General features: G+C 36.8%; 1 protein-coding gene across 6 annotated transcripts in view; it reads right to left on the bottom strand.

Annotated features, from left to right (window-relative positions):
* Positions 1-26,584, bottom strand: part of ROCK1 (Rho associated coiled-coil containing protein kinase 1) — an 87,090-nt gene that overhangs the window by 2,136 nt on the left and 58,370 nt on the right. For 3 of the 6 annotated variants that reach the window (XM_027675562.1, XM_027675589.1, XM_027675580.1), the window contains 12 exons: positions 25,202-25,296; positions 23,782-23,947; positions 22,228-22,321; positions 19,352-19,440; positions 18,832-19,020; positions 18,138-18,303; positions 11,082-11,152; positions 7,229-7,317; positions 6,033-6,111; positions 5,654-5,915; positions 4,698-4,905; positions 200-241 (listed from right to left, as the gene is read on the bottom strand). In XM_027675562.1, the coding sequence (XP_027531363.1) occupies positions 214-241; positions 4,698-4,905; positions 5,654-5,915; positions 6,033-6,111; positions 7,229-7,317; positions 11,082-11,152; positions 18,138-18,303; positions 18,832-19,020; positions 19,352-19,440; positions 22,228-22,321; positions 23,782-23,947; positions 25,202-25,296 (1,536 nt within the window). In that variant the 3' untranslated portion in view covers positions 200-213. Of the gene's footprint in view, positions 1-199; positions 242-4,697; positions 4,906-5,653; positions 5,916-6,032; positions 6,112-7,228; positions 7,318-11,081; positions 11,153-11,660; positions 11,710-18,137; positions 18,304-18,831; positions 19,021-19,351; positions 19,441-22,227; positions 22,322-23,781; positions 23,948-25,201; positions 25,297-26,584 lie in introns of those variants that run through there. The other 3 variants (XM_027675571.1, XR_003533022.1, XR_003533024.1) reach the window with 3 other exon arrangements.

The following is a 26,584-nucleotide window of genomic DNA, read 5'->3' as shown; positions in this document are numbered from 1 at the left end:
GAGGAATAGAACTTAAGATGAACTTTTATATGTGAAGCTTCTTTCAATGGGTCTGAGACACCTCTCCATTAAGTCAAGGAAGTGCTGTCTACCAACTGCAAAGAAAGGTGGGTCAGACCCCGAATGAAATGTACTGAAATGTCTTCAAGCATGTGTTAATGTCTGTATCCATTCGACAAAATAGGTAATGCCTGCTTACATGGTAGGACTCCATCACCGAGGGCAAGTTCTGCTATACTGCCTGACAAGAGAACAATATTCAGATACTTAGTAACAGCTAAACATGTGTATCCCATACAAATCATCACTGCTTCTCCTACTCCCCCGCCTAAGAGGTGAGGAGGAGAACTGCAGGGAGCATTGTCTTGAGTTCAGAAAAGCAGATCTAACAGTTTGCTGCCTCCTGAAAGGAAAGGAGCCTGCTCTTACTGCTGTTTCCTCACTTTATTACCTTCCTGACCCTCCTATTTACCTGCCCTCAGCTTTGGCAATCACTGCACTTCTTAGCACGCTGATCCACTCACTAGGCTCAGCAAAGTAAGTCTACATATTTTTGACAGTCAGGAAACTGAATTGTGGACCTTCATGGAAGGGTCCAAAATGGATCATTTCAAGCACTTCCCCAGGATCCAGTGACAGAAAAGCAGGGAAGGAAGACACAAAGGGGAAATCAGATTAGCTCAGCTACCATGCCAGTAAGTGTTCAGTACATAAGATCCATTGCAAATTTATTTAATAATCTAAATTTAAACATCTGGTATATTGGAAGTGAATTTTCCTAAAATAAATCAAATAAATCCAATGCCTCTTCGTTCTAAACATATGGGGTGAAATATGCAATGGTATGAGGGCACAGGCTGGGCATACTCCATCACAGCAGCACTTGTCTACTTCATAGATACAACTAACAACAAATTTGTCTGAGAAAGCCACAAAAATGTCCACAGTAGAATAGCCAGAAAGAGAAGTTCCTATCTGGCCTTTGCCTAATGCTTCTTTGATCAGTATAACTCTGAATCATTTCATTAGTTGCTCACACTGCCCTGCAGGTGCCACAGAAGCCCCATTACATCCTAGACAACCCAGTGGCAGCTGTCTGATGGGGACAGAGCATGCCACAAGCAGCTCCTCAAGCATCAGCAAGGTGCAGGGGCTCCCCGCCTGCCCCCTGCACACATCTCCATGCAGCACAACAGGCCGGGAGCACGCACATACCCAGCACCCTTGCTGGTCAAGTGCTGTGCCTCTCTAAATGGCTTAAGCTCAATATGATTCTTCCCCCATACTCAGTGCCTACAATGTGCAGCATTAAAACAGAGTTTGCTGTAATTAACTGTTTGTTCTAAGAAGCTCTGTCAGTATTTGACAACATTAAGAACCAAGATTCTAATATCAGTTATGTCATCATACTCACTGACAGATTTGGGGTCAGTCTAAAAGAGTGATGTAAATGTTTTCTGTCTGATCCACATCCGTGGGATCCTGTCTGTTAGAAAAATCCAAGCAGTTGAAGAGATAAGATACCATGCAGGTATTAGCTTCTGAATTGACAGAAAACCTCATAGCTTTATTTCTTCCCAAGAACTTGGAAGATCTTCCTGGGTGATGGGGAAGGGTAGTAACACAGGCAATACACTGGGGCAGATGCAGAAAATGCAAGACTGAAGTATTCTGAACAGCTGATCTGACCTGATACTTCACTAGTGCAAGACTTCACCCTTCCTCCTTTCATTCTTGAGACTCTTCCACAAACCACTGCAACTTCCGAACCCAACAGAAAACCACATGCTTTTCTTCTGTGGCGTGAGGGTTGGGGTTTTTTTTTGTTGTTATGCTTTGAGTTTTTTGGCTCTCCTTTAGTCAAAACATTCCTGGATTAATTTTCTGCTTAAAAATAAATCAGTTGACTCTGGTAATCCGTGAACCATGAACTGACACAGGATAAAGCTCAGGAATGTGTAGCCATCCTCCTTCTGGTGCTGGTGAGCTATTAGATCTTTAGGATCCTCATTGGATCTTTAGGATTTTAAAACCAGAGCTTTAATGATGGTGTTTCTCATTTCTTAAAAAAGTTCCATTCACTACTTGCATATTTCTATGATTCTGTAACACTGTCACAGGACAAATAGGATTAATAACAGAAATGGTCTGGATAACTGATCTCCCCAAACTGAGCCTTTCCTTTAAGAGCTACTACAAATTTTCAAATACGCAAATCTGTTCATTCTATAGTAGATTAGCTGCAAAGCTGTCCTTGCTAAAGGAAACTCCAAGACAGCATTTCTATTAAGAGAGAGTGAAAAAGAATTGATTTAAGAAAATGGATTTTCTTCCATTAAAGAGTATGAATGAAAGCTGGTTATTACAGCTACCAGAGGACCTTGTAAGGATAAATGGAAAGGAAACCATACCCAGAATACAATTCGAAGAGTCTATTGGAAAAGAAAGTCTTCAACTCTAAATACCTAAATGTGAAATAAAGAAATATGCACTTTCTTTACCAAGGTAAGGCTTGACAAGGCAGAGAAAAGAATCTGTATACTCAAAAACAGAGGATGATTTCTAAAACATACAATTAGGATCTTCCGAATATTGTTTTCGATTATTCCAGTTAATACACCTTAAGTATTAACACCTCCAGTTAATACACTATGCAAGTAAATGACATATTAAAAATAATTCTTTCCAACCCCTCTGGCTGGTTGATTGGTTGATTTTGGGGGAATTAGTCTTAAAGGATCTGGCTAAAGCCTCTGGAGGTCTAACATTTTTCAGTAAATCTTGGAAAATTGAGGACTGAAGGAAAAAATAACTTTGGAAATACCACAAAGCTTTATAAAACTTTCTGGAAGTTGAGAGAAATGGACACTTTGTAGACAAGATAAATAGTTTAACAAGATTCTGTTGCACAAGTACACACAACATAAGTACATAACAAACATGATTGAAACCCCCGGGAAGTAACAATTACCAATTTGTCTTTTTTTGGTACAATATGGAAGAGGCCACTATTCAGTGAGGAAACTCTGATTTTACAGTCATTCTTAGCTCAGGTTTATCACTATGTGCTTTTCCACAGCCCTCACCCTTACTTTTAACAGATTTTTACAGTAGGTAAAACTGCCCACTTTCCAGGATATCTCCCCATCAGAAGTGTTTATGTGTTTCAGAACTTTGGCTTGATTACTGCCAGTGTTGATAAACATAAAATTACATCATGGTTCTGTTGTATTCCTACCAATTGAACTGTAACTTGTGAACTGAGACTTTGTTCAGTGTTTGTGAGAATGACTTCTCCCCCAAAGGCTCTGGCACAGCTACATGTTCTTAACACATGCTGCTCACAGATTTCTTTTTATGTTGGTCTCCTCATGCTGTTGCATTGATTATCATCTCTTAATACCAAACTGCCTGCAACATTACTGATTTTTATATTGACAGCTTTGTATTTGAGGCCTAAAGTAATTTTCTTGAATGAAATTATCTTCAGAACCTTCACTGAATATATTACTATCTCAAAACTATGATCCCTGGGAATGTTCAAGGCCACATTAGATGGAGCTGATCTAGTGGAAGGTGTCCTTCCCCATGGCAAGGGGATTGGAACTAGGTGATCTTTAAAAGGTCCCTTCCAACCCCAACCACTCTATGATTCTATGACTGCTTATGTTTTAGGACATAAGTCTTAGGGACAAGAAAATCAGCACCCTTTGTATCTGTTTACAAAGTTTTCAGTAAAATCAGAGATACTATTTCAGACACTACAGACTGTTTTTAATGGGTCTTGAGGCAAATAAAGCTGAGAATAGACAGCAAAATTTAAATGTAAATCTGGTAGTAAATTATACTGACTGGAAATACCATATAAAATATGGTCCTCTGCAGGAGGATGTTTCATGATACACCCAGTGCCTCTTTACATGCAAAAGTTTGGGGTTTTTTCATGCAAGGAAGGTTTGGTAGCCCTGCCAATCTAGGAAGACTCTTTCCCTACTGAGACACTAGTTTCCATTCACACTGTCAATTCAATTCGCTATCTGGGGAGAAAGGGACACATATACTATAGGAGGAAGCTAAGGTAGGTTGAAATCAGCTTACAGTAACCTAACATTAAGAAAACATATTTTACATCTTGCCCCAGCAAATGCACAGGGTCACAAACAGCTTACAAAAACAACTGCTGCAATAGAAGTCAGGGAATGAGTAAGCAGGGAGAAAAAATGGAATCAGTACCTAAGCAGCCTTCCAACAAAAGAAATGTCCTAACAACAGACTGAGAATCTGTAAGTTTTTCACTTCACTCCCATCTGCGCAAGCCTTATAGCTTACACAGGCTCTATGAGTCAATCCATGGATGAGATGACTACGTGGATCCTCCTTGCAGTTAAATGCCATTGCTGACATATTTGCTGAGTCTTGTCTTTAAACAGGGCAAAATGCAACCAGCTCCCTTGCATGTATTGGCAGGCCAGGTACCAACTCTACGGTACCTTTCCAAATGCAAAGAACCAATAAATTTACCATGATAGCAAGAGAATTCTGTCTGCTCCTTCCTTTGGGATTTGAGCAGAGATTTAGATCAGCAGTTCAACAGTCGTAACTGTGGAATTATTTCACAACTCCGCATTAAATAGGATTTATACACAGACCTTTTCTTTAATCAAACAGATACTTAGTTCTTGTAGCTTATTTCTCACCTGGTTTTCCCAGAAGTATTTTTAACAACTTTTCGGAATGACTGATTTGCTGAGGATCTTGTAGACATAGTTCTAGGAGAAGCACGAACAAAAGTAGATGGTGGTGTCTTAGGGATCTTCTTTACTAAATGAGTCACCCACTTCTTCTGTTCATCTTGACAGGATGCCAATAACAGCATATCTCTTGCTGAAGTTACATCATAACTTACTGTAAAAGGAGGAAAATGATTCAGTGAAAATCAGGACTTGTTATCAAAATCAGAATTATGACATACTAACTGTGCCACTGGAAAGAACAAATATCCATACTTGTATTGGATTTATTTATATATTTTTGAAAGATAACAAATAGCAGGGGAGATTATGAATATAACGTTCTTCAATATTTGTCACTCTGCATTAAGATTCTTGAGTCTACCATTAATATTCAAGAAATGAGAAAACTTGCACCAATTGCAGTCTTAATAAGCTGAAAAGTTGTGTAGATGCCTTATGGCCGAGTTCCAGAGTACATACCCTGAACGCTCCACTTCACAGGAGCACAGAGAAGAAACCTTTACTCCAATCTGTGACGCTGCTGAAGAACCACTCTGCAAGATCTTAGCAGAGTTTGGTGATGCAGCCACTGCAATTGTCCCTAATGTGGGCCAGGTATAAGTACAGAGAGAATGATTTGGGAACCAGGGAGCTTGGGCACAAACCTCCAGGGAACCTTTTGTTTTCAGGGCTCCCAGCAGAGCCCCATCAGTTACACCATGAAAGGCTACAGAGGATTGCCACAGCTGCCTGTTCATAAGCAGTGTAACAGCCTATTGTTTTAATCTTCCACATTTAAAATGATAAAACTTTAATTTTAGGTTTAGTTTTAAACTAAAGTGCTTTTATTTGCCTCCAATAGTTTTACAGGTGTGGCTAAACCATGAAGAGAATACAGAACAGAAAAACCATGAGTATACCCTTGCATGGTGCAATTAATTCCTCCTTTTTATCCAAGTGGTCTCTGTGGCACTTCACATGGCATCTTCGACATTCTAGAGCAGCAGGGGGTTTGAAGACATGCCAAAGAGGTTTGGCACAGGCCTCACAGTTGGCTGGAAAGTGGTATAATGTGGGAATAAATTCATGGCCCTTGTGATTTAGAAAATTTGTCTTCTCTGCCGGCTGTACTGGTTCTACCTCCAAATCCTTCCTGCATTCCCCCTCATTAGCATAGAGAATCTGAAAAAGAATGCTGCTGTGTTATTGTTGAAGTACTATGTACTTTTATAGCCTTTTCAAAGAAGCTGCCAAACTTCCAAGAGAATTAAACAGACATGAGAATAAACTTCTTTTTACCTGGAATATTTTAGGAATTTCTTCAGTTTCAGCTCTATATACATCTCCTTGAGTTACAGGCCGGACATGAAACAGCTTACTAAATTAGAAGAAACATAAATCAGAAAATGCTACAAGGCTACGTATGTTTTAAAACAGTTATTGAACTGCTTTGAAGTTCTTGGAAATTTTGCTTATGCAAGCAATACAACCAACTTCAAGGCTGCAATATGATTGTAGGAATTAATTCATAAACCATATAGATCTTGTCTACCCAAGTAAGATCAAAATATTCTGTAGCATGGAAAGAGGGTTACCTTACAACAAGCTCAAGATCCATCATGGCAAATTTGCGTGTGAAAAAGGCTTTCAAATTCCTCCTCAGAACACTAGGTACCCTAGCATTATTGATAGAATAGCCTAGTGATAAACCTGTATGGAAGTAACCATAGAATACTACTAACTAGTTTTTTTTACTAAATTGTTATGAGTTGATAAACAACCAATGCTAAAACATCACAAAAGGAAATCTGGGGCACCAGCTGTCGAAAACGCTATTAAAATTGGAACAGACATCATCTTATACTCAGTCAAGTCCATCTATCCCAACATCCTGTTTTCAACAGTAGCCGTAACAGATGTTTATGAAAAGAGAATAAGAGAAAATAACTCTTTTCCTGGTTATAGGCAATTGGCAGCTTAAGCACTTCCTGAGTTTGAGATTCCTTCCAGACCACTGTATTTGTTAGTCACTTACAGACCTATTCATGAATTCTAAAACCTTTTTTCAATTACTACTCTATAAGGTCCTATAATGTCCATCAGCTGTTCAAACATCACAGTCATATATCAGTGATGGGCTTCAGTGATATTTGACACAATTTTCCTCATGTATAACAAATGTAAAGGGATCACAATTAATTTATTTTATCACTTTAAACAGAAACCATCTGGAAAAGTTAGAAATGCTTTGAACTAGATGAGCAATGATACTTTCTCTTTTCTCTAACTTTTAGCAATAGTAGAACAAAGAGAAAGCAGTATCTTCTGTTAACAGCATGCTGAAATACAGATAGACAGACATTTTCCAACTAGTTTGGGAAATTAAAAATTATGTATGGAATTTTGATTTCAAGCTTTTAGATTTGTTATCAGTTATCTCACACACAAGGCTCTTTTCTAAATTTGCATCCAAAACTACCAGTAACTTTACTTACTCTATATCTAGTACCATAGACGGATTAGACTGGTCCTTGTCTTTTTCATCATTGTAGAACAGTATCTTTTTACTGCTCACCACAACATACTGTGGAAAGAAAGGATAAAGAGAAGTTAAAATTGCATTTTAAAAAGCAACATTTATTCTAATGTTCTCCTACACACACATGTAAAGCCTCAGTAAAGGAAAATTTTTAAACTAATATCAAGACATATTTAAATCATCGTGCAGGCAGATACACTACTGACAGCTGGGCAATGCTACAGCTGCAGTGACTGTGTATTTTCACTGAAGCACCCTAAAATTCTTGTCATGATTCTGGAAGTCCATCTGCACACAAACTCACAAATTTCAATTGCTATTGGCATGTTACCATGAAAATTATGTATCACAGAGTGATACAGTGCAAAATCTATCACTTGATGGTAAAGTCGTAAACAACTTCTGTAGTTCTGCACCAAACTACTGGTAGTTTAGAAGAGATTCTCACAGCGCCAGCTAACTATTTCTTACACTTTCAATTTAATGGACTGGTGAAATAAAGAGACAAAATGAATCAGCAGAAACAGAGGTCTGGTATACATTCCAAATCTAGGAATGACAGCTGAAACTGTCCACAAGCACAAGCTCAGTGACAGCAGTGGCAGTTCCCTCCCCTGCAGTTTCAAATGTTTTAGAAACAACTAAATGGTATGAGGTACTAAAGAGGACTAAAAAGAGGCAAACTGACTGCTCTGTCTATATTGAACTCCATGTGTAATATGACCCAGAAGGAGGGGAAAGGACAGAAAACCATGAGAGTGAATACAGCAACAGTTCATCTTGAATTCCAGTTACTGGTAGGTAACTGAATGGGTTTCTGCACAATGAAGATAATGACAATTTAAATTAATGGTGTTTACTCCTTCTACAAGAGGAGGTTTCAACCTCCTCATTACACAAGACTTTAAGCTGACCTCAAAACCTGAATATGAAAGTTACCTTAACAAATTTATAGAATAGCATTTTAGAAATGTGTTGCGCAAGCTGTGTGCTACAGTTGTAAACCTCAATTACTGAAATGCATCTTAAAAAGCCACAGAGGGTGTTTTGGCCCCAACTTAAAGAGCTTTCAGCGCTTTAGTCACAATTCTTTAATGGAAAGCCTGATCAACTTGAGTAGGTACTAAGTTGTAATAGTGTGAGCCTCTAGTGATTTTTCCCACTGAAGAAAAAGACTGCTTCAATTCCTTTATCGACTTCAACAGAAAGCTAATGCTTTTTTTGTTTTTGAAGTGTGCACCTCTGCCTTTCACAGACAAGACCAAGGCCTTAAGATGACAACTATCACAGATGCAAATTCTGACTGCAAGGGAATTCAGTTATCACACTATATACAATTCTTGGTGAAAGAACAATTTAACCTCACAAAAGAAAAGTTATGTACAACAGCCTTGATATCCTGTTGTGAACATATATAAAAAAATCTTCAACAGTAGTTCTGTTCTTCAGTGGTTTTGGAAGGATATTTTATCACCTCCACTTGGGATAAAACAAAGCTCCAGATAAAAGCATGGCTAACCCATTTTAGCATTAGCTTGAGGTATAACTCAAGTGTTTATTCTCAAATAAGTTTTCTACACTCATCCTTTTCTAACTTAAGCTAAATGACTTGGAGGGTATGGGGCAAAAACATCAGTGCTACTGATATTTGAGTCAGAAATGCAGCAGCTCAATTTGTAACAACTCAGGCATCAACCCAATTGCAGTGCTAATGCAATTTTGCTTTCCATTTAAGTTGATCCAGGCATGCTTATATTTGTGGCTGCAAACCTCCCACCAAGCCCAAAACTGAAATTGCAGGAGAATTTGGAACAGAAGCACCTGAAGAGGCTGACTCCATACCAGCTTGTTTCAGCTGCAGTACAGTTCAGCCAACAGGACACCTAAATCAGTATGGCTCCTCACTAGTGTGTGCCACTGATTTGAGCCTCAGCTAGTTTAAGGAATCTTATCAGTATGACTCATTTTATGACAGAGGCATCCATCTGTAGCTCAAATTCCTTCAAAGTGTAAATATTACTCGAACTAGGAAAGTATGAATGGAGTAACTGCATAAAATATCTTGAGGGAAGTAAATATGCCTACACTGGGCATGCCCAAAGAATAGATATAGTCTTTCACTGGAGAAGCTGCATTTATCAGGAGTTTTAACATTTCAATCATTAGAGGATGCAAGAATAATCTCCACTTCTAAAAAACAACCATAAAAGGCTGCTGGAGGTATTCTGACAGGAAAATGATGCAGTATCTTAAATAATGCAGAACAGAACAAAGCTACATGATTTGTGCCTAGGCACAGTCACTTTTACTTGTGGACACTGCCAGAAGTCTGACAGCAACCCAGAAAATCAATTCAGGAACAAGAGGAGTCAAGCAGCCTTAGCTATCAAACAGAACAAGCTGTGGAATAGATTTACAAACAGGTGTGTTTCGTGAGACACCTGAAGAACATTCAAATGCTACTGGCATTTGAATCAAATATGGCATCAAGAACATTCTAACCTCGTCCTCTAGATTTCCCACACTTCTGCTAATAAGGAGACAAAGTGAAACACAGAGACAACAGAATTTGAGGTATCTATAAGAAACCCCAGGTTCCAAACTGTGGCAACCAAGCATTTTCAAAATGGCACTTGTTCACATTGCCTCTCATCTGAGGGGCTGGGAGAATACCTTAAGCATCCATTAGCTGAAATAAGGCAGAGCTTAACACTCACTTTCTGCAAGCCAGAATAGGTGGTGGGTTTAACTTACAGACAAATCAATGCGGTCTGATATTGACATAAAAATAGTCTGGTCTGGAACTCAAAATACTTAGACTGTATAAAGAAGGCCACGTTAGCCAAGCGAAAACAGGAATACTTGAAAGAAGTAGTTCAGCAACTAAAGGTCCAATGCAAACACTTAAGTGGTTCTTTGACAGGAATTAATTCCTTCTCCTTTAAATTTTGTAGGAACCACTTCCAACACTTGTAGAATGTGAATGTAAACAGGAGCATTTGAGAAAGACCTTTTAGCGGGAAGCAGAAAGTTACTTTGAAAGTGTCACAAATAAACTGAATCATTCCCAACAGCGATCTTTGAATTTAAGAAGATGCAGGGAAATAAACTACTTCGTACAAATTGCTTGTAAAATCTACAGAATTCTGGTGATCATGTTCACTTTGGCATTTAATTATACCAAAGAATTCAAAGAGGGGAACTGAAAAGACAGAAAAGATAATCAGAAACTAGTTCTAAGCATCTCAATTTCAACATCTGACATTTCAAAGAAGCAGATCATAACCTCTGCAGAGGCAAAAGAGTACTGTTTTGTTTGGATTGGGAATTCCAGCAAAGAGATCCAGTTTCTGAAAGTAAATCAGGTCTTTTCAAGACACACTGACCATTTTAAAGGTAAGGAAAATAAAATAGTCCTTGGAAATCATGTGTGGCAAGTTATAGTGTGATGCACTCTTCCATGACCTTCAGAACATTTAGGTGTATATTCCCTACTCTCTCCTGTCAAGTTGCACACGGAGCTTCTTTTTTAGTAACAGGATTATAAAGAAGCTTACTCAAAGAAGAAATGGGATTTTTAATGGTTCCAACATGCCCATTGTAAAGCATTTCCTCACCCACCTGTCGTTAAATTTGCACAAATTCATTACTAAAGATTTCAAACTGAACTTGAATTTTCTTGTTTCCTTTTTTTATACACACTAAGTTACTCTTATTTTTTTTGGTTCTTAAATATGAGTAGTAAAACCAATTCAGGGCATGCCTAAAAACTTTTCCAATTGAGGAAGAAAAAAAAAAGACATTTGTACCTGTTTCTTCCAGCCATGCCGCTTTATATTTCCTTTGTTTGGTACTGAAAGCCAACCTTCAAGTCTTGATTCTGGTTTTAAAAAAATGCATATTTAATAATTTCATGTATTTATAACAATAAAGCAGGATAACACAAAAGCAAACTACTACGAGAAAGGAAGATGTACTACATGCAGTAATAGGCAATTACCTATTCAGCAAAGCAGAATAAAAAGCACAGCTAAATAAAATGAAGATATAAGCATTTAATTCATGCTTCATCACAAGCCAACATCTGATTACACAGTTACTGCACAATAAAAGTAAAGCTGTTCTCCTTGATGCCAACATCTAACACTGTATGTAAATAGTTTGCAAAGAGCCAGGCAGGAAAGACTTTGCTTTGAAAATATGTTACAGTTTAAATTAAGAGATTTTTCAATATAAACATAATTTAACATTCAGAGGGGCTATATGAAAATACTCAGCAGGAAGATGCAGGAAGTAAAACAAATCAGATCCACATTTTCCACAGGAAACAAAAAAGGGAGAGAGAGCACAAGAGCAGGCAAAGCTACAAGGATGTCCCCATTACTCACAGAAGATAAGCATAGGAGATAATTAAATAAGGAATGCAGGAAGAATCAACTAGATATAAAGAATAAGAGACAAGCATTTTATTCAAATTTTCAGTGAAAAATTCTCCAAAGAGCAATGTAATAATGTGTGTTCCCATCACAAAACTACTGAAATAATTTAGCAATGATACAAAGAAGGGCCACAAGAAAATTGGCATTCTGCCTAATGTGAATTGTAGATTTAAAAAATCCTTCCAGCTAACTAACAGTAGTTTCTAAAATTTAAAATTATGAAACCAGACAATTATAGTGAGAAGCTATTGTTATTCCATTAACCTGAAATGACACAGTAAAGTCCCACAATTTTGGAAATGTTAGAATGAAGTAACCAAAATTTCAGTCCATAAATCTATTTCACAATTGAGAAATTTTTTTTAAATTATTGTAAAAATGTGATTTGAAAAAAAAGTGTCAGAAAACAGAAACAGAGCCAATAGCTAATGTATGTATTCTTCATAATAAACTTAACTGGCAGCACTGAAAACTTCTAAAACATTAAGTTAAAGTTTTCTGAAATATTCTCCACAAATACTTATGTAAGAAGGAGCTACTGGTCCCTTTTATCCTTCAGGAATAACTCTTTGTGAGGTATATTGCAGCAAGCTCTGAAAATACATCCAAATATCTAAAAGTTATTGTCCATATGCTTTGCTATGTAAAATTACAATGAGACTGACAGCCTAGCAAGGTATTAAAATCAGGCATGAAAAAGACTTTCCCATATTAGCGTTACAGCATACAATATTTAGAAGATGACTACACTTAGAAATATAGAATAGTTTCCTAACATTCCTTCACACAGAATAGCCTCAAAATACTGTGGGACCACTGAACTACTGAAATCAATCAGAAGAAAGGTATGATAGTAGAACTCATTTCAATAAGAGAATATCCCAGAAAAATGAAGGAAATTTGCACTTCCCTGCCTCTCCTATCTCCATAAGAAAAATGGGGTTTGGGGGTTTTGCCCTCAACCCCTCCCCTGTTCTTGATACAGTAGCTGTGGAAAAGGAAACCTATTTCCTTCATGTCTACAGGCATCACCGACAACGCTTACCTTGTTTTGAACACCTTGATTCTTACACCAGGAGAAGAGTCTTCCATTTTTAGAAATTACAGAAAGACCCTAAAACTCAAGTCCTCCCTTGTAAAATAAAGGGATTAATTGCTAATAAAGAACATACTATGAATGACTGAAGTTCAGAAGGAATACAGGAAGGATGACTGTTGTTCAAAGAGAATACGTATGCATCTGTATAAATTGCAGCATATGAAAATCTGGAAAGATCCAACAATAATACATTTTAAAAGATGCTTATAGGGACAGTATGAGCAGGAGTTGTTCTAAATTCACTTCTATTTCAGCACGTTCTGAAAACAATTTCAAAACAAGTAGGAAGTGAATGAGGTATTTCAAATGAATCAGCTGACATTCTTTTCTGTCTACTACAAATCTATTTTAGTGAGCAAATTCTGTTTGAACGAGAGATGATTTCTGAGCTGTGAATAACATCTTGCAGTTGGAAATAAGTTTCTGAACACACTCCTTTTCAACAAAGCTAACATTCGTCTGGAACCAAATGTACTCTTAAAAGGGTAGATGAGCTCTTTCATTCCAACCTTGCCACAAAGGTTTCTCCCAAGTAATATTTATAGTGCATTTTAATTTCCCTCGACGAGTTAGCTAGCACAACTGCAAATGCTCATCTGGCCATTTCACAAATATTTGATCCAGAAGAATAATATTTATGAGTGTTCTGATTAAGTAATTAAGAAAATATGGGCTATCTAGACTATGAAAAAGATTCTTCCATTCCTGTCTTTAAAAAGAGGCTCAAAACTATTGCCTGAAAACACCCCTGTATTTTGGAAAAAATCACAGAATTGATACTTTATTTGCAGTCCAGAAAATCTAAGATAGGCCTCAAAAATATCCGATGGCTTAGGCCTCAAAAATATCTTACGGCTAGCTGGATCTGAATAGGATATGAAGAAAGAATTCCATAAAGGCTACAGATCTTATAGTTATCTCTGAATATATTTTAAATTGAGATTTTCATTCTAAACATCTTCATGGTTAGTATTCATACTGCCAGGATTCATAGGGATTCAGTATGATAACAGTGAGTTCTAACAGTAAGACTTCAATAAAATCACACGAGACAACCATGGCTGTACTGATTTACGAGATGTTTTGTTGTTCTGGAGCTAAGTAGCACAGGCGCTTTCACAAGCAGCAGAGCACCTCTTTCCAATTCAAGAATTCCTACTCCTCAAGACTCTTCCACAGTTAACAAAAACATGGAGATACCACCTTGCTAATTCTTTCCAGTCCACTCTTCCCACTTGATTATTTCCTTCCTCAGACTGTCTTACTATAATTTCATGTGTATCTCACCAAGGACTGCCGACTGGATCTTGCCTTGAAGTTTATTTAGATGACGGCTACTTGCAGGTACTTCAGAAAGTCCTAGCTGAGTCCATATTGCAATAAAACTCCTGGTTTAAATGTTCCGTGTTTATTATTCCATCCTATCTTTGCACAAAACATGATTTATAACACATGCTGTAAAATATTATGTGCTGCAGTTAAACCTGTAGGTCAGCTCAATTGCTTAAATTATCTTGCCAATCAGATGAAAAGAAGCAATTCACAACAGGTTAAGTGCTCTATAACAGCCAGGAGAAAAAAAAACTTAAGTTACTGATTATGTTCTGTCTTGACAAAGAAGAATTCTGTTTACAATCATGCAAGTATTAAGACTTCCTAAGTCCAGCCAGGAGGAAGAGGCATTCCAAAGGCATCATTAAAAAGCAAATATCTCATCTGTTTCAGCAAGGACTGTTAACATTAGAGATATCAGCTGAGATATGAGCTGCTATCTGAATCAATAATCAGGAGTGAGAGTTACCAAACATGCCTAGAACTGAATACAAGGAAAACCTTCCTCCATGTCATGATTTTTCCACCTAAGTAAGCAAAAGCCTGAGAACAGCCTGGATGGTCTAAAGGGGCCAATCCCTACCTTGGGAGAGCATAAACTGCCCTGGGAGCTACCAGAACTTGAGGGGTATTTAGCTCAATGACAGACAGAAACCACCTCCAAGTGAAATGCAGCTATAAAAGGTGTGTTACCACGTGATTTCTCTGTTATCTACCTCTAAATAGAGAATTTTTTCATTAAAATTTTCTGAGTATTAAAAATTCATTTTAGTATTACCTTGAGTTTATTCAAATCTTTCTGACCCCAAAAGTTTACAAGAGGGTCTTCCTATAAATTGTGAATTCTACTTTTGTAGCCTCTCTGGTGGCTGGTAACCTAAACTCCTCAATTAGACAAGACATGAACCTCTCTGCCATGCAGGACAGCAGAAAATGCCAAAGAGCCAGAGTCTCTCTGGAATTCCAACAACTTTACTATCACACCATTTCATATCAATTTTTTTCTTCTATTAAACCAGAGACTGCCTGCCCACTGCCAGAATTGAGACCATGGAATCATTCTTTTATACATGTTCACATTATTTTGAGTCTGGTGATGTTTTTGCTGTGACAGGAAACTGAATAAATTGTACTATAATTACTTATTTTGAAATTTGACAATTTATTTGCTTTATATTTTTTTTAGGAATGTCTTTGCTTTAAGAACTGGTGCACCAGACAGAGAATCCTATTGACTGCTCATCACATCCAGCTCTTAAACAAGATGCTGTTCAAGGTGCTCTGAAGGAATGCCTATATTTGGGCTATGGAAGTGATGGGAACTTAGCACACAGTTGAAGACAATCAATGTCATACAACTAAATTGTAGCAAATGAACCACTGTGATATGTCACCTTCTGTTTTGAAGACTAATTAGCTGGTTTGCAGAAAAATAACTGTGCACTGCATAATGTCCTCTTTCTGTGGCACGGGCTATTTCTACTTTGAAGTCTAGCTGGTTTTTGTCCTTATAACACTACTGCACTCCTTTTCTGTGCTCTGCTTGGCTCTTTGACAAGTGTGTGAAATTTGACTGTCCTCATGTCACTTAACCTCCTTCAATTACTAAACTGCTTCCTATTCAGATCCTGATCAACTCACTCAAAAAACCCCAAAAAACACCAAAACTAAGCCAAAACAAAAAAACAAGCAGCATGTAGGAACACGATCTAGAGAAGTCCTAATAATATGTATTAGACTTCCTACCTGTATCACACAGTAACACCAGCAGCACAACTGCAGTAAAAATCAGAGGCATGCGTAGAGAAAAGGGCGAAAAAGAGAAGAGGAGAAATGAAAGGCTAGTAAAAAAGAAACAGTTTGAGGGGTCATGAGTATAGATACAAACCTCTCACTAAAGAACACCAAAAGAACTTCTACTAATTGTGATGTTCTAATTAACAATGAACAGCTGACTTGAAAAGCTCTTGCACAGACTGAAATTTCTGCCTCAAAATTGAAGCGACAGGTCATGCTGCCAGAAGTCTGATTACACATCTCCAAAGGTAAAACTGAAAATAACCTTCCTTAATTAGGCAGACAAAGAAAGAGCTTTTTTCCTAGTCTTTCCAAGATCTGAGACACAATGGGGTCATAGTGACACACTACCGCCATTTAGAAGAAAACAGGGAAGATACCTATGCCCAGAAGGATGCATTTGTGTTTTCCGTGTATTACATAACAGACATTAATTGAAAATGGCTGAGAAGGAAAGTGATGAAGTTCAAAACTACTTTTTTATGCAGAATAAATCAGGTCTGTTTTGTTGTAGAAAAAAAACCCTAAACCTCTCAATTCACAAGAGTTCAGAAATTTTCAATTAAAAATTACAAACTATAGTGTTCTTCAATCAGGAGACACTTAAAAACACAAGGCTTGATTCCAAGTAGTAACTTGAGGGGAGAAAAGAACCCCTCTGATTTCTTTTTTACCTCCATTAAATAGAATACACTGCAAATGAGTTTCTAAAAGAAAAACACCTGAGATGTACTGATAGTTCAGAAATACCAGAGGGAGTTCCTAGCAGGAACTCCTAGTTTCCTAGCTAAGGAAAAATAATATTCCTTAACCAATCTAATAGATCTAAGAACTCAATGGAAGTTTGGTCTAGAAGATGTTTTCAAAAGACAAAAAAAGACATTCTCTCTACAAGATGGCAATTGCCTGAGGCTTTTACAGATCAGACTTAAGAGTGCAAAAGGCTTCTTGAACAGAATGGAAGTTGTGAAGAAAATTACTATCATTATCTGAACGAAAATCTATTCTAGAATGAAATTCATTAAAACACTAACTAAAAATAAAAATCTAAAAATACACTATGGGAAGATAGGACACAAAAACAGACACAGAAAGGAATAACTACACAAAAACATATACGAACACTCATGACCTACATGAAATTTGAATCACTCTAAGACCCCTGGAAAAATTCTAGAATGTGGCAATTTGAGCAGCATGAAGTAAATTAACAGTAAAAGACACACCTAAAATTATTCTATTTACTTTTATCTGACTACTCATCCACTGAAGTCTTAAAGTACACAAAATAGTATTCTGGTTTTGAATGTTTAAAAATATTTTTCAATTTCTATTTTCAATAGAAATCAGGCCATAAATCTGTAAGACAAGCATGTACGACAAGTTTATTTATTAAGAATTTCACAATGAATTCTAGAAATACTTACCCATATAAAAAAAAATAATAAACCTAGCTCTGACATATGGAAATTGTCAAACATAGCTTATTGCCTCTAAGCACTTTTTTTCCTGTATCAAGAGATACAGAAGTGGATCATGTGAAAGTACAAAATGATTACACTTTTTAAACACTGGGGAAGGGGACAGGTACGTCACTAACCCATGTAACAGTGGGTCTCAAAGTATAGTGCCTGGAACTGACACCACATAGAAATGGCTGGCTACACTATATTATTTGTTCTTATTTTAATCTGCTAAATCAGAGTATCATAAAACCATAAATGGAAATTCCTATAATTATTTTTCACATCAGCAATTATTGCTACTTGTTACAGTGATGCTACATGACTGTGAGTAAGAACAGACAAGACCAAGGCAAGTTTGCATTCAAGATATAAAATACTGTCACAGTGTTGAGGAAGTGCTGGCCCTGTATTCTGTTCACTGAACACTGCCCATTGTATTCACCGTATTCGAGAAACAGCAGATGTAAAGATACTCTTTCCAAAAAGTGGATATAAATTATGCTAAAGCCAAGCAAGACAGTAGAAAGTGTGATGTGAGGATAAATTAAGACTTAAATATAAGCAGCTAAGCTATGAAATAAAAAAAACCGAACAAACAAAGAAAGGAAGAAGAGATGTGATACAGAAAAAGATAGACAGAAGATTTTAAAAGGTAGTAACTTGTTTGAAAGAATACCTTCCAAAACTATGTGCATGCACAAAATCAAGTAGTTCAATGTGTTTTTCTCTTACCTGAAAGATTTCCATCCGTTTCATCTGTCGGGAGACTAGCAACACTGGTAGAATCCATTCCTTGCTGGAGATCCATAATTTTCCTTCGTAGTTGTTCTATGTCACTCTCTTTACTATCCAGCTGCATCTGGAGCTCATTCCTGTACGTAGACTCTTCTGCTAGTTGCTGTATTTATATACACATGCACAGTTAGTGGGATACCAAAGTATTCTGAACACAAACCTCATTACTATTTTTTTCATATATCTAGATATTTTTGATAGTATTGACATAAACTATTACAGTAGAAGTTATTGTTTAGCCTTGGAAGGAAAAAACTTAATATGAAAGATCCAGCAATGTATTCAAGCACAGAACAGTCTATTCTAGATTCATCTATTCATCTATTAAATTACCATTTGTTAGGAAAAGGAGATCATCTACCAGTGAAATGAACTGGTAGTTTGCTACCAGTTTAGTATGCTGAACAGTATTCAGGTTTTTAGCCTTTGTAATGTATCAGTAACTTCCACAGTTAAGAATTTAGAAAGGGGAAATGAATGAGAACCAGCACTTATCAAGTTCTCTGCCTCACTGAAATTCTGTAGCCTAAAACATCTGAAACAGAACTTTTTTCAAGTGGACTAGGAGTTATACATTTTTCCTGCAGAGACAATTCCACAATGGGACAAAAAAAAATTTAGATTATTTTACCGCTTGCATTTCATTGAGCTCCTTTTGGTATTTCACTACCATCTGATTGAATTTCTCCTTTTCTTGATTAAGTTCTAATTGCAGCTTTCGGTTTTCCTTCTCTTTCTTCCTCAAATCTTGCATGTTAGCTTTTTTCCTGTCTATTTTAAAATCTTTCCGATTCATTATCTCAGCCAGCTTGTTGACAGCCTGTTAAGAAAAAGGAGAACCAGTGGAAAAAATTATATATGCTAGCATGTTTCATACAAAACTTCTTAGTTCCTCTAGTTACAGGATTCAATTAAATAAAAACCCTTCATCAACATAAATGGCCCTTACTCATGACCAAAGTAATACTGAACAGTACACAACATCAAAACTTATTCTTTCAACTGCAAATATCAACAATGCATATTGTACATCATGGTTAATATAAACTTAATTTCGAAGGAACCAACGGTGAGTTCACAAAAGCAATAAACCTAAAATATTTCTGTTATGCAAAGTAATTGTTGCTATTAAATTGCATAAAAAGTTATACCTGTGTCTTCAAAGTTCTTTCATTGTTTATGCTCTTCTCATAATGCATTCTAATATTATTGATTTCCTCCTCTTTTTTCATTTTGTAATCTGTTAAAATAATATTCAACTTTGAGACATTTTAGAACAAGGTAAATATTTCTAAACTTCATTGCTTCTACAATTGCAACTTCTTTTTATCCCTCCCTTTTCCCATTGTGTCCCTTATTGAGTAAAATACAGTTTGCAAAGACAAAGGTTACCAGTTTAATGCTACTATAATGACAGAAAATTACAAGAAGGATATATCAGAAAGGCACCAAGATGAAACACTAAAACCAACACGTATTTTTATTTCCTGATGATTACTAAGTTAGTTGTTCCACTTCCTTCATGTTTGCACTATCAAAAGGGTCTCCGCAGTACCAAAAATTACTTCAGTACCCACACAGAATAAGACTGATATGACTGGACTCATATTTAGTACAGATTCTCAAAACAGTCATGAAGAGAGCATGGGGAAAAAGGCTTTCTTTAAACAAGGAATGATTCTGTTACATACTCCCCACCCCCTCTCACACACCATTTACTCAATTCTACCAATCTTTCTATCACACCTCCAGTCTGCTGATTTGTTTCCGAAGTATCTATAAGTATGCAGTTCACTGATAAGAATTTCCCACCAAAACTACAAAGTTAAAGAACAATTTTTACTCAAAAGTAACAAACTTAAAAATACTGAAAATGCTTGCTCACCCAATTCCTGCTACTATGGAAATGTAGAACTAAAGGAAAATATTTTAGTATGCCTTCCTGCCTACATAGTGTTTGCAAAGACACTGGCAACAGAACCAATAAGGCCTTTACTCTTTTAGTCCTCAGATATTAAAGCATGCATTCCAATTTGCTCAAATGAAAAACCATGGGAGCAAAAAGTACCTTCCCATACAGTCAGAATGCATATAAATAGAATGCCCATCCACTGATCTGCATAACATCACAACTTAGATTCCGTGTCAAAGTGAGATCTTAAGGAAATTGAAACACTGATACGGCTTTGCTGTAAATACTAGAGATAGACACAAACATTTTAATAAATACATTGTGTGCAATATGAAATGCGGAAAACACTTTACCTTAATAACTTTATGCACACAAGGGCAAGGCTGGAAGAAGGGGGTTAGACAGACAGTATATGGATGAGCTGTAGTAGACAGGCATTCCTGCTTATGCCATCAGGAACTTAGCACTAAATTGTTTTAAAAAGTGAGCAAGGTAGTATGAACAGAAACTCACTTTTTCCTACCTGGTACAGCTGAGGTTTTAATTATTTTCACCAATAAAGACAGTACATGAAAATGGAAACAGTATAGTACAGAGTGACAATTTAGAAACATAGAATGGTTTAGGTTGGAAGGGACCTTAAAGGTCATCTAGTCCAACCCTTTGGCAATAAGTAGGGGTATTTTCATCTAGATCAGGCTGCTCTGAGGCTTGTCCAGCTTGAACTTCATGGTTTCCAGGGATGGGACATCCACCACCTCTTTGGGCAACCTGTTCCAGTGTTTCACTACCCTCACTGTAAAAAACTTCCTTATATCTAGTCTGAATCTATCCTATTTTAGTTTAAAACCATTATCCCTTGTCCTATTGCTACAAGCCCTGCTAAAAAGTTTGTCCCCATCTTTCTTCTAAGTCCCTTTAAGCACTGAAAGGCTTCTGTAAGTCTCCCTAGAGCCTTCTCTTCTCCAGGCTGAATAAGCCCAACTCTCAGCTTTCCTACAGAAAAGGTGCTCTATCCCTCTTATCATCTTTGTGGCCCTCCTCTGGACTCGTTCCAACAGGTCCATGTCCTTCCTTTGGTGGGGACCACAGAGCTGGATGCAGTACTCCAGGTGGGGTCCCATGAGAATGGAGGAGAGGGGCAGAATCACCTCCCCCAGCCTGCTGATCACACTTCTGATGCTGCCCACAATGCAGTTCAGGACATGGTTGTCCTTCTGGGTTGTGAGCACACATTGCTGGCTCATGTCCAACTCCTCACCCACCAGCACCCCAAAGTCCTTCTCAGCAGGGCTGCTCTCCGTCCCTTCATCTCTCAGCCTGTATTGATTCTGAGGGCTGTCCTGACCCAGGTGTAGGACTTTGCATTTGGCTCTGTTGAACTCATGAGATTCCCACGGGTCCACTTCTCAAGCTTGCCCAGGTCTCTCTGGATGGCATCCCATGCCTCAGGTGTGTCAACAGCATCACTCAGCTTGATGCCATCTGTAAATCTGCTGAGGGTGCACTTGATCCCACTGTCTGTGTCATGGATGAAGATACTGAACAGTACTGGTCCCAGTACAGATCCCTAAGGGACACCACTTGTCACTGATGTCCATTGGGACACTGAGCCATTGACTCCTACTCTCTGGATGAGACAATCCAGCCTATTCCTCATCCACCAAACAGTCCATCCACCAAATCAACATCTCCCCAATTTAAAGGGAGGGATATTGTGGGGGACCATGTCAAAGGCTTTACAGAAGTCCAGTAAATGACATCTGTAGCCCTTCCCTTGTCCACTGATGGAGTCACTCCATCACCTCCCTGTCCTCCATGTGCCTTAGCAGAGCTTCTAGGAGGCTCTGTTCCATGATCTTTCCAGGCAGAGAGTTGAGGCAGACAGGTCAGTAGTTCCCAGAGTCCTCCTTTGCACCCTTTTTAAAAATGGTGCAATTTACATAGAAGATATATTTTCAAGATTAAAACAATTACTTATATTGTTTTTCATCAAGCCCAAAATAATAGGGAAGATAAACAGCAATGTCTTCTCCCATTTCCCATTTCTCCACATATGCTTCAAATTCATTTGTGTTTCAAAACAGATGAATTAAAACTCCATAAATGACATACCTTCCTCCTGTTTCTTAAATTTTTCATTGATCTCTGTGTTTTCCTTTGTTATCAAATCAACATCTTTGGTTAATGTGTTATTGGTTTCTTCCAGCTATATGAAAACAAACACATTTTAAAATAAAGAAGTTGCCATAAATCCTAAAAATATTTATAACAGTATAATTTTAACTACCCTTAAATCTATACCAACCACTTACTTCAAACACATTCCTGCCTATGTGAATTTTTAAACTATTCTTCTGTGCTGTCTTGATTTACCAGAAGGCTCAAAATACACCTGTCCCAGATAATTTTTTTTAAATGATCTTTGCAGAACTGACAACACTGTAATATATAATTAAAAACTCAAGTTAGATTGTCAGTTATTGAATGTGGCAATTTGTGGTACTTTGGAAGAAGTAGTACCTAGAGACCTGATCCCTTGAATCCAGACAGAAAAGCAGCTGACAGAAGCTACAACTCCAGCATTAAAGGCTACAGTATACACAAGGCATTTACTACTAAATAATTGTCATAAATCATGAAAAACAGTTATAAATCAGGAGAAAAATAAAACTAAATTTGGTCTACATCAAAGCATATGTAGATAAATACGCACATAGGTTGATAAAAAAAAATCTGGAAAGGAAACCCATGACTCTTCAGATATGTGAATATGTTAGCTCCCACAGCCAAGATCACCTAACAAATACATATTAAAAACCAGACATAACCTTATTCCTGAAAAAGGTTTTGTTTGAAGCCCATACAAATGACTGTGTATCAAGCTGTCTGAAAAAATTAGCAGAATATTTGAAACCAACAAACATATTGGCAAGAAGGTATTACTTTGATGCCACAGAGATATCTTCTAAATGCTTCTTAAGAAATGGTGGCATTCTGGAGATTTCAAGCTTAAAAAAGAAAACATGAAACAAACACTAGTTCCAGTATCTTTACAGAGATGGAATACCCATGGCAGTGTCGACAAAGCTTTGAGAAACTGAGCCTAGTTATGCCTAGAGTTTTACACCCCCAGGACTCTTAAGAAAATGTGCATAGCTGAGGTTAAATGGGAAAAAACAATAATGATAAAATGACTATGCTACATACGCTTGCTGTTTGAGACTCTTCAGTTAAACACATTTATCGATCACTAATGCTCAAAAGTTATGGTATAAAATACCTTCAAAAATTACAGTTTGGGGGTTACTCAAGACTCTCAAGTGGGTTATTTTAAAAACTAAGTTACTTTGCAGTAGGAGTCTCTAATACACTGCTCCACAAATCTACAAGGTTTAAATAATGACAGGAAGCAAATACAAAAGCCTAATAACTGAATTAGAGACATTCACTTGATTTTCCTTTTGGCTTCACCTCAGAATAATCAAGTCTATGTTTCTTTGGGAGTCCACATAATGAAATTTAAATGTATAAGGTTCCAAGTGAGCCCAAAACTTAAGATACTTGACTTATCACTTAAGACCAGAACAAGATTTTGTAAATTAAAACCATGAATTTATGTTTCCAGCTGAAAGAGATATATATAGGCATTAATAACAGTTAGTTTACCCTTCTTATGATGCTGTCCATATCAGTCAATTCTTGCCTGTGCCTTGATGCTGCTTTTTTGCTTTCCTGACTCAATTCAAAGTACTGTTCTTCAAGGAGTGCTCGTGCCAACCGTTCTGACTCAGCTTTGGTTTCAGCTAAATCCAACTGGGTAGTGAGCGTTTCTCTGTAAAAAAGGACATCAGGATTTCATTCTCCTACGCAAAACATGGCAAATTTTCAGGAAGACTATCAGACCTAAATTATACCGCTCAGCTAATTGTCATTATCTTAGCTTCTTAAGAAAAGCAAGACTTATAAAACCATGCTCTGTATACTTGTATCTTTCGATGGTCTACACAAGTGACAGCAGCAAGCTTATTACGATTTCATTAAAATTTCAATCATCCATGAAACATCAAGCTAAATTCTCATGTCTTTGAGGAATAAAAAATAAAATTAAATTACATGTAAAGAGTAGTCCATCAAAATATACTTAACCCACATTCACCCATTATCACAATTCCCACAGTAGTATCCAAGTGAGAAATGTTTATGATGAACAAAAGATTGTAGAGAACAGTGAGGGAATAGAATGTAAAGAGTCTATAAAAATAAGTAAGAAAAAAAACAACAAGAAGAATAAAAGAAGTCTCACCTATCTCTTCTGCCCTCTCTATATTTTTTATTTTTAAGTTAGATACTACTCCTGAACAACTTTCCATACTGATGTATTCTTCTCCTACATCACATTTATTACCAAAGTATCCTTTCTTTCTTCCTTTCTTAGACCACCAAAATGCACCATGAACACTGTACATAACTTCTGCCCTTCAGATTCTGGTTTTGCAATGCTGATGCTCAAGTAGAACAAGAGACTCGGACTTAAGAAGAAAGAAACTACTTCATGCATAAGGCTACAGTCTCCTTCAGGATAAATATATAAATTAAGAAATCAAAAAAGCAAGCTTAAAAAACTTTTCTTATTTGCTAGCTTAGAATGTAGTACTAGTATACTAAATTTTTAATTCAAAGACTCTTCATTAACTTTTCTCAAATTATTTTATTGACTATAGGAATATACCAGGATTATCAGGATAATATAATCAAATAAAAAAAGTTGTTACATAAGTGAGATGATTACCACAAATTGTAATTTTTTTTCAAATTTTTGCATATTACTGAATTCTCAGAGAAGTCATCTTTCTTCTTCCAGACATTACAGTGTCCAAAGCAAATATGAATAATCATATTTGGCTTTGTGAGCCAGCATAGGTAACATCCTATGTATTTGCCATCTTACAAGATGTTATGGAACACTTTTAAGACCTGTCTTTTCCTGAAGGAATTAAAACATCTTAAATCTGAATCAAAATCTTCATGAGTGAGATGATACTACACGGAAAAACTTATGTGTATTTGAGAAACACAATAAACATACTTTTCATTTTGCAACTCCTGCATTTTTCTTTGCGTTTCTTTATTCTTTTCATCAATTTCCTCTTTCAGTTCTTTAACCTGAGTTTTGTAAAGTGTCTGTAAAAGAAAGCATAAAAAAAGAATCATTATTCAAATTCCACACTGAAATTTTCCTTTGTTTTCAGACTAGTTAGTTTGAATCTGCCAAACCACAACACATGCCAATACTGTCTTTAATGAAATTTCCTCCTTCCTGCCTGTCTGAGATGCTTCTCCCGTTTCCCTTGGATAGGCACATGATGTGACCAGGTTAGTTTTCATTTATCTAGTCTATTTTCCTACACAGATGCACAAACACTTTGCACTGTGCTTGCAAAAGTGAAGGAAGGCACTAGGACACAGCAGAGAAAGTCTCTGAGAGACAATAGGACAAAACCTGCATGCTCTTGTAGCATCACTGTCTCAAAATGTTAGTGAAATAAGCCTGCTACTGACCTGTGCTTTCACCTGTTGTATTCTCCTTGTGTCCACATATCTTTTCTCTTAAAGTTTTTTGTGTGCAGACTTTCTCTTAATAAGTGATTCAATTGAGGCCTGATTTATGTGAATGACTTCTGTGAATGACTTCTGTTCTTAATTACTGTATTAACACCATTCATAATTCTGAAAGTTAAAATTTGGTCTTCTACAGTAAACTACTTTTGCTGAATATTCAGGCTGAATTATGAATGTCTCATTTAAACTACATGATAGCGAAAAAAGGGAAAACTGAGAATTAAATACAATGTTCTAGATCTACTTATGTCATGAAAAAATGCACAAAAAAACCCCTGTAACACATAATGAAATGACAATCATATGAGTTTAGCAAATATAAAAATTTTTATTGCTCCTCAGAGAAAGAACTGAATTTGATAGTAATTCCCAAACTGAAATGAGACTGTCCATATTCAAAATGTATCTGAAGTTCAGGTGTTACAGATAATCTCATGCTACTGTTTCTTTTCACAGAAAGGAAACAGATGAAACTACATCTATGAAATAGACATTTTGGCTACCTGGAGTACCCAATAAGGCTCTTCAGGTGCAGAGATTCAGGTGCAGAGAAGGTATCTTTTTAGAAGATGCAGAATGCTACTGGATCTATGGTTCTTAAATATGCTTAAGGCAGATCAATAGCATGCATTATTTTCCAGTAAGTACGGAAATTTTGAACTCTCTGTAAAGTTTGCCATTATGTCAGAAAAGTATCTCTTTTCCAACCTCAAGATAGGAACTACTCTGATGAATACTTCAGATAAGAGTAATTCAATGTAATATAAAAGTTTTGACAAACAAGCACAAAGCAACATTTTAGATACACTATCTAACATTCTCTAACATTTTTTCATTGTTTGTATTTCAA

The sequence above is a fragment of the Neopelma chrysocephalum genome, unplaced genomic scaffold (assembly GCF_003984885.1).
Source record: "Neopelma chrysocephalum unplaced genomic scaffold, ASM398488v2 Primary Assembly neopelma1_22, whole genome shotgun sequence".
NCBI classification, from domain to species: domain Eukaryota; kingdom Metazoa; phylum Chordata; class Aves; order Passeriformes; family Pipridae; genus Neopelma; species Neopelma chrysocephalum.
The sequence above is the reverse complement of the archived record's forward strand: the minus strand, read 5'-3'. Positions and strand labels throughout refer to the sequence as shown.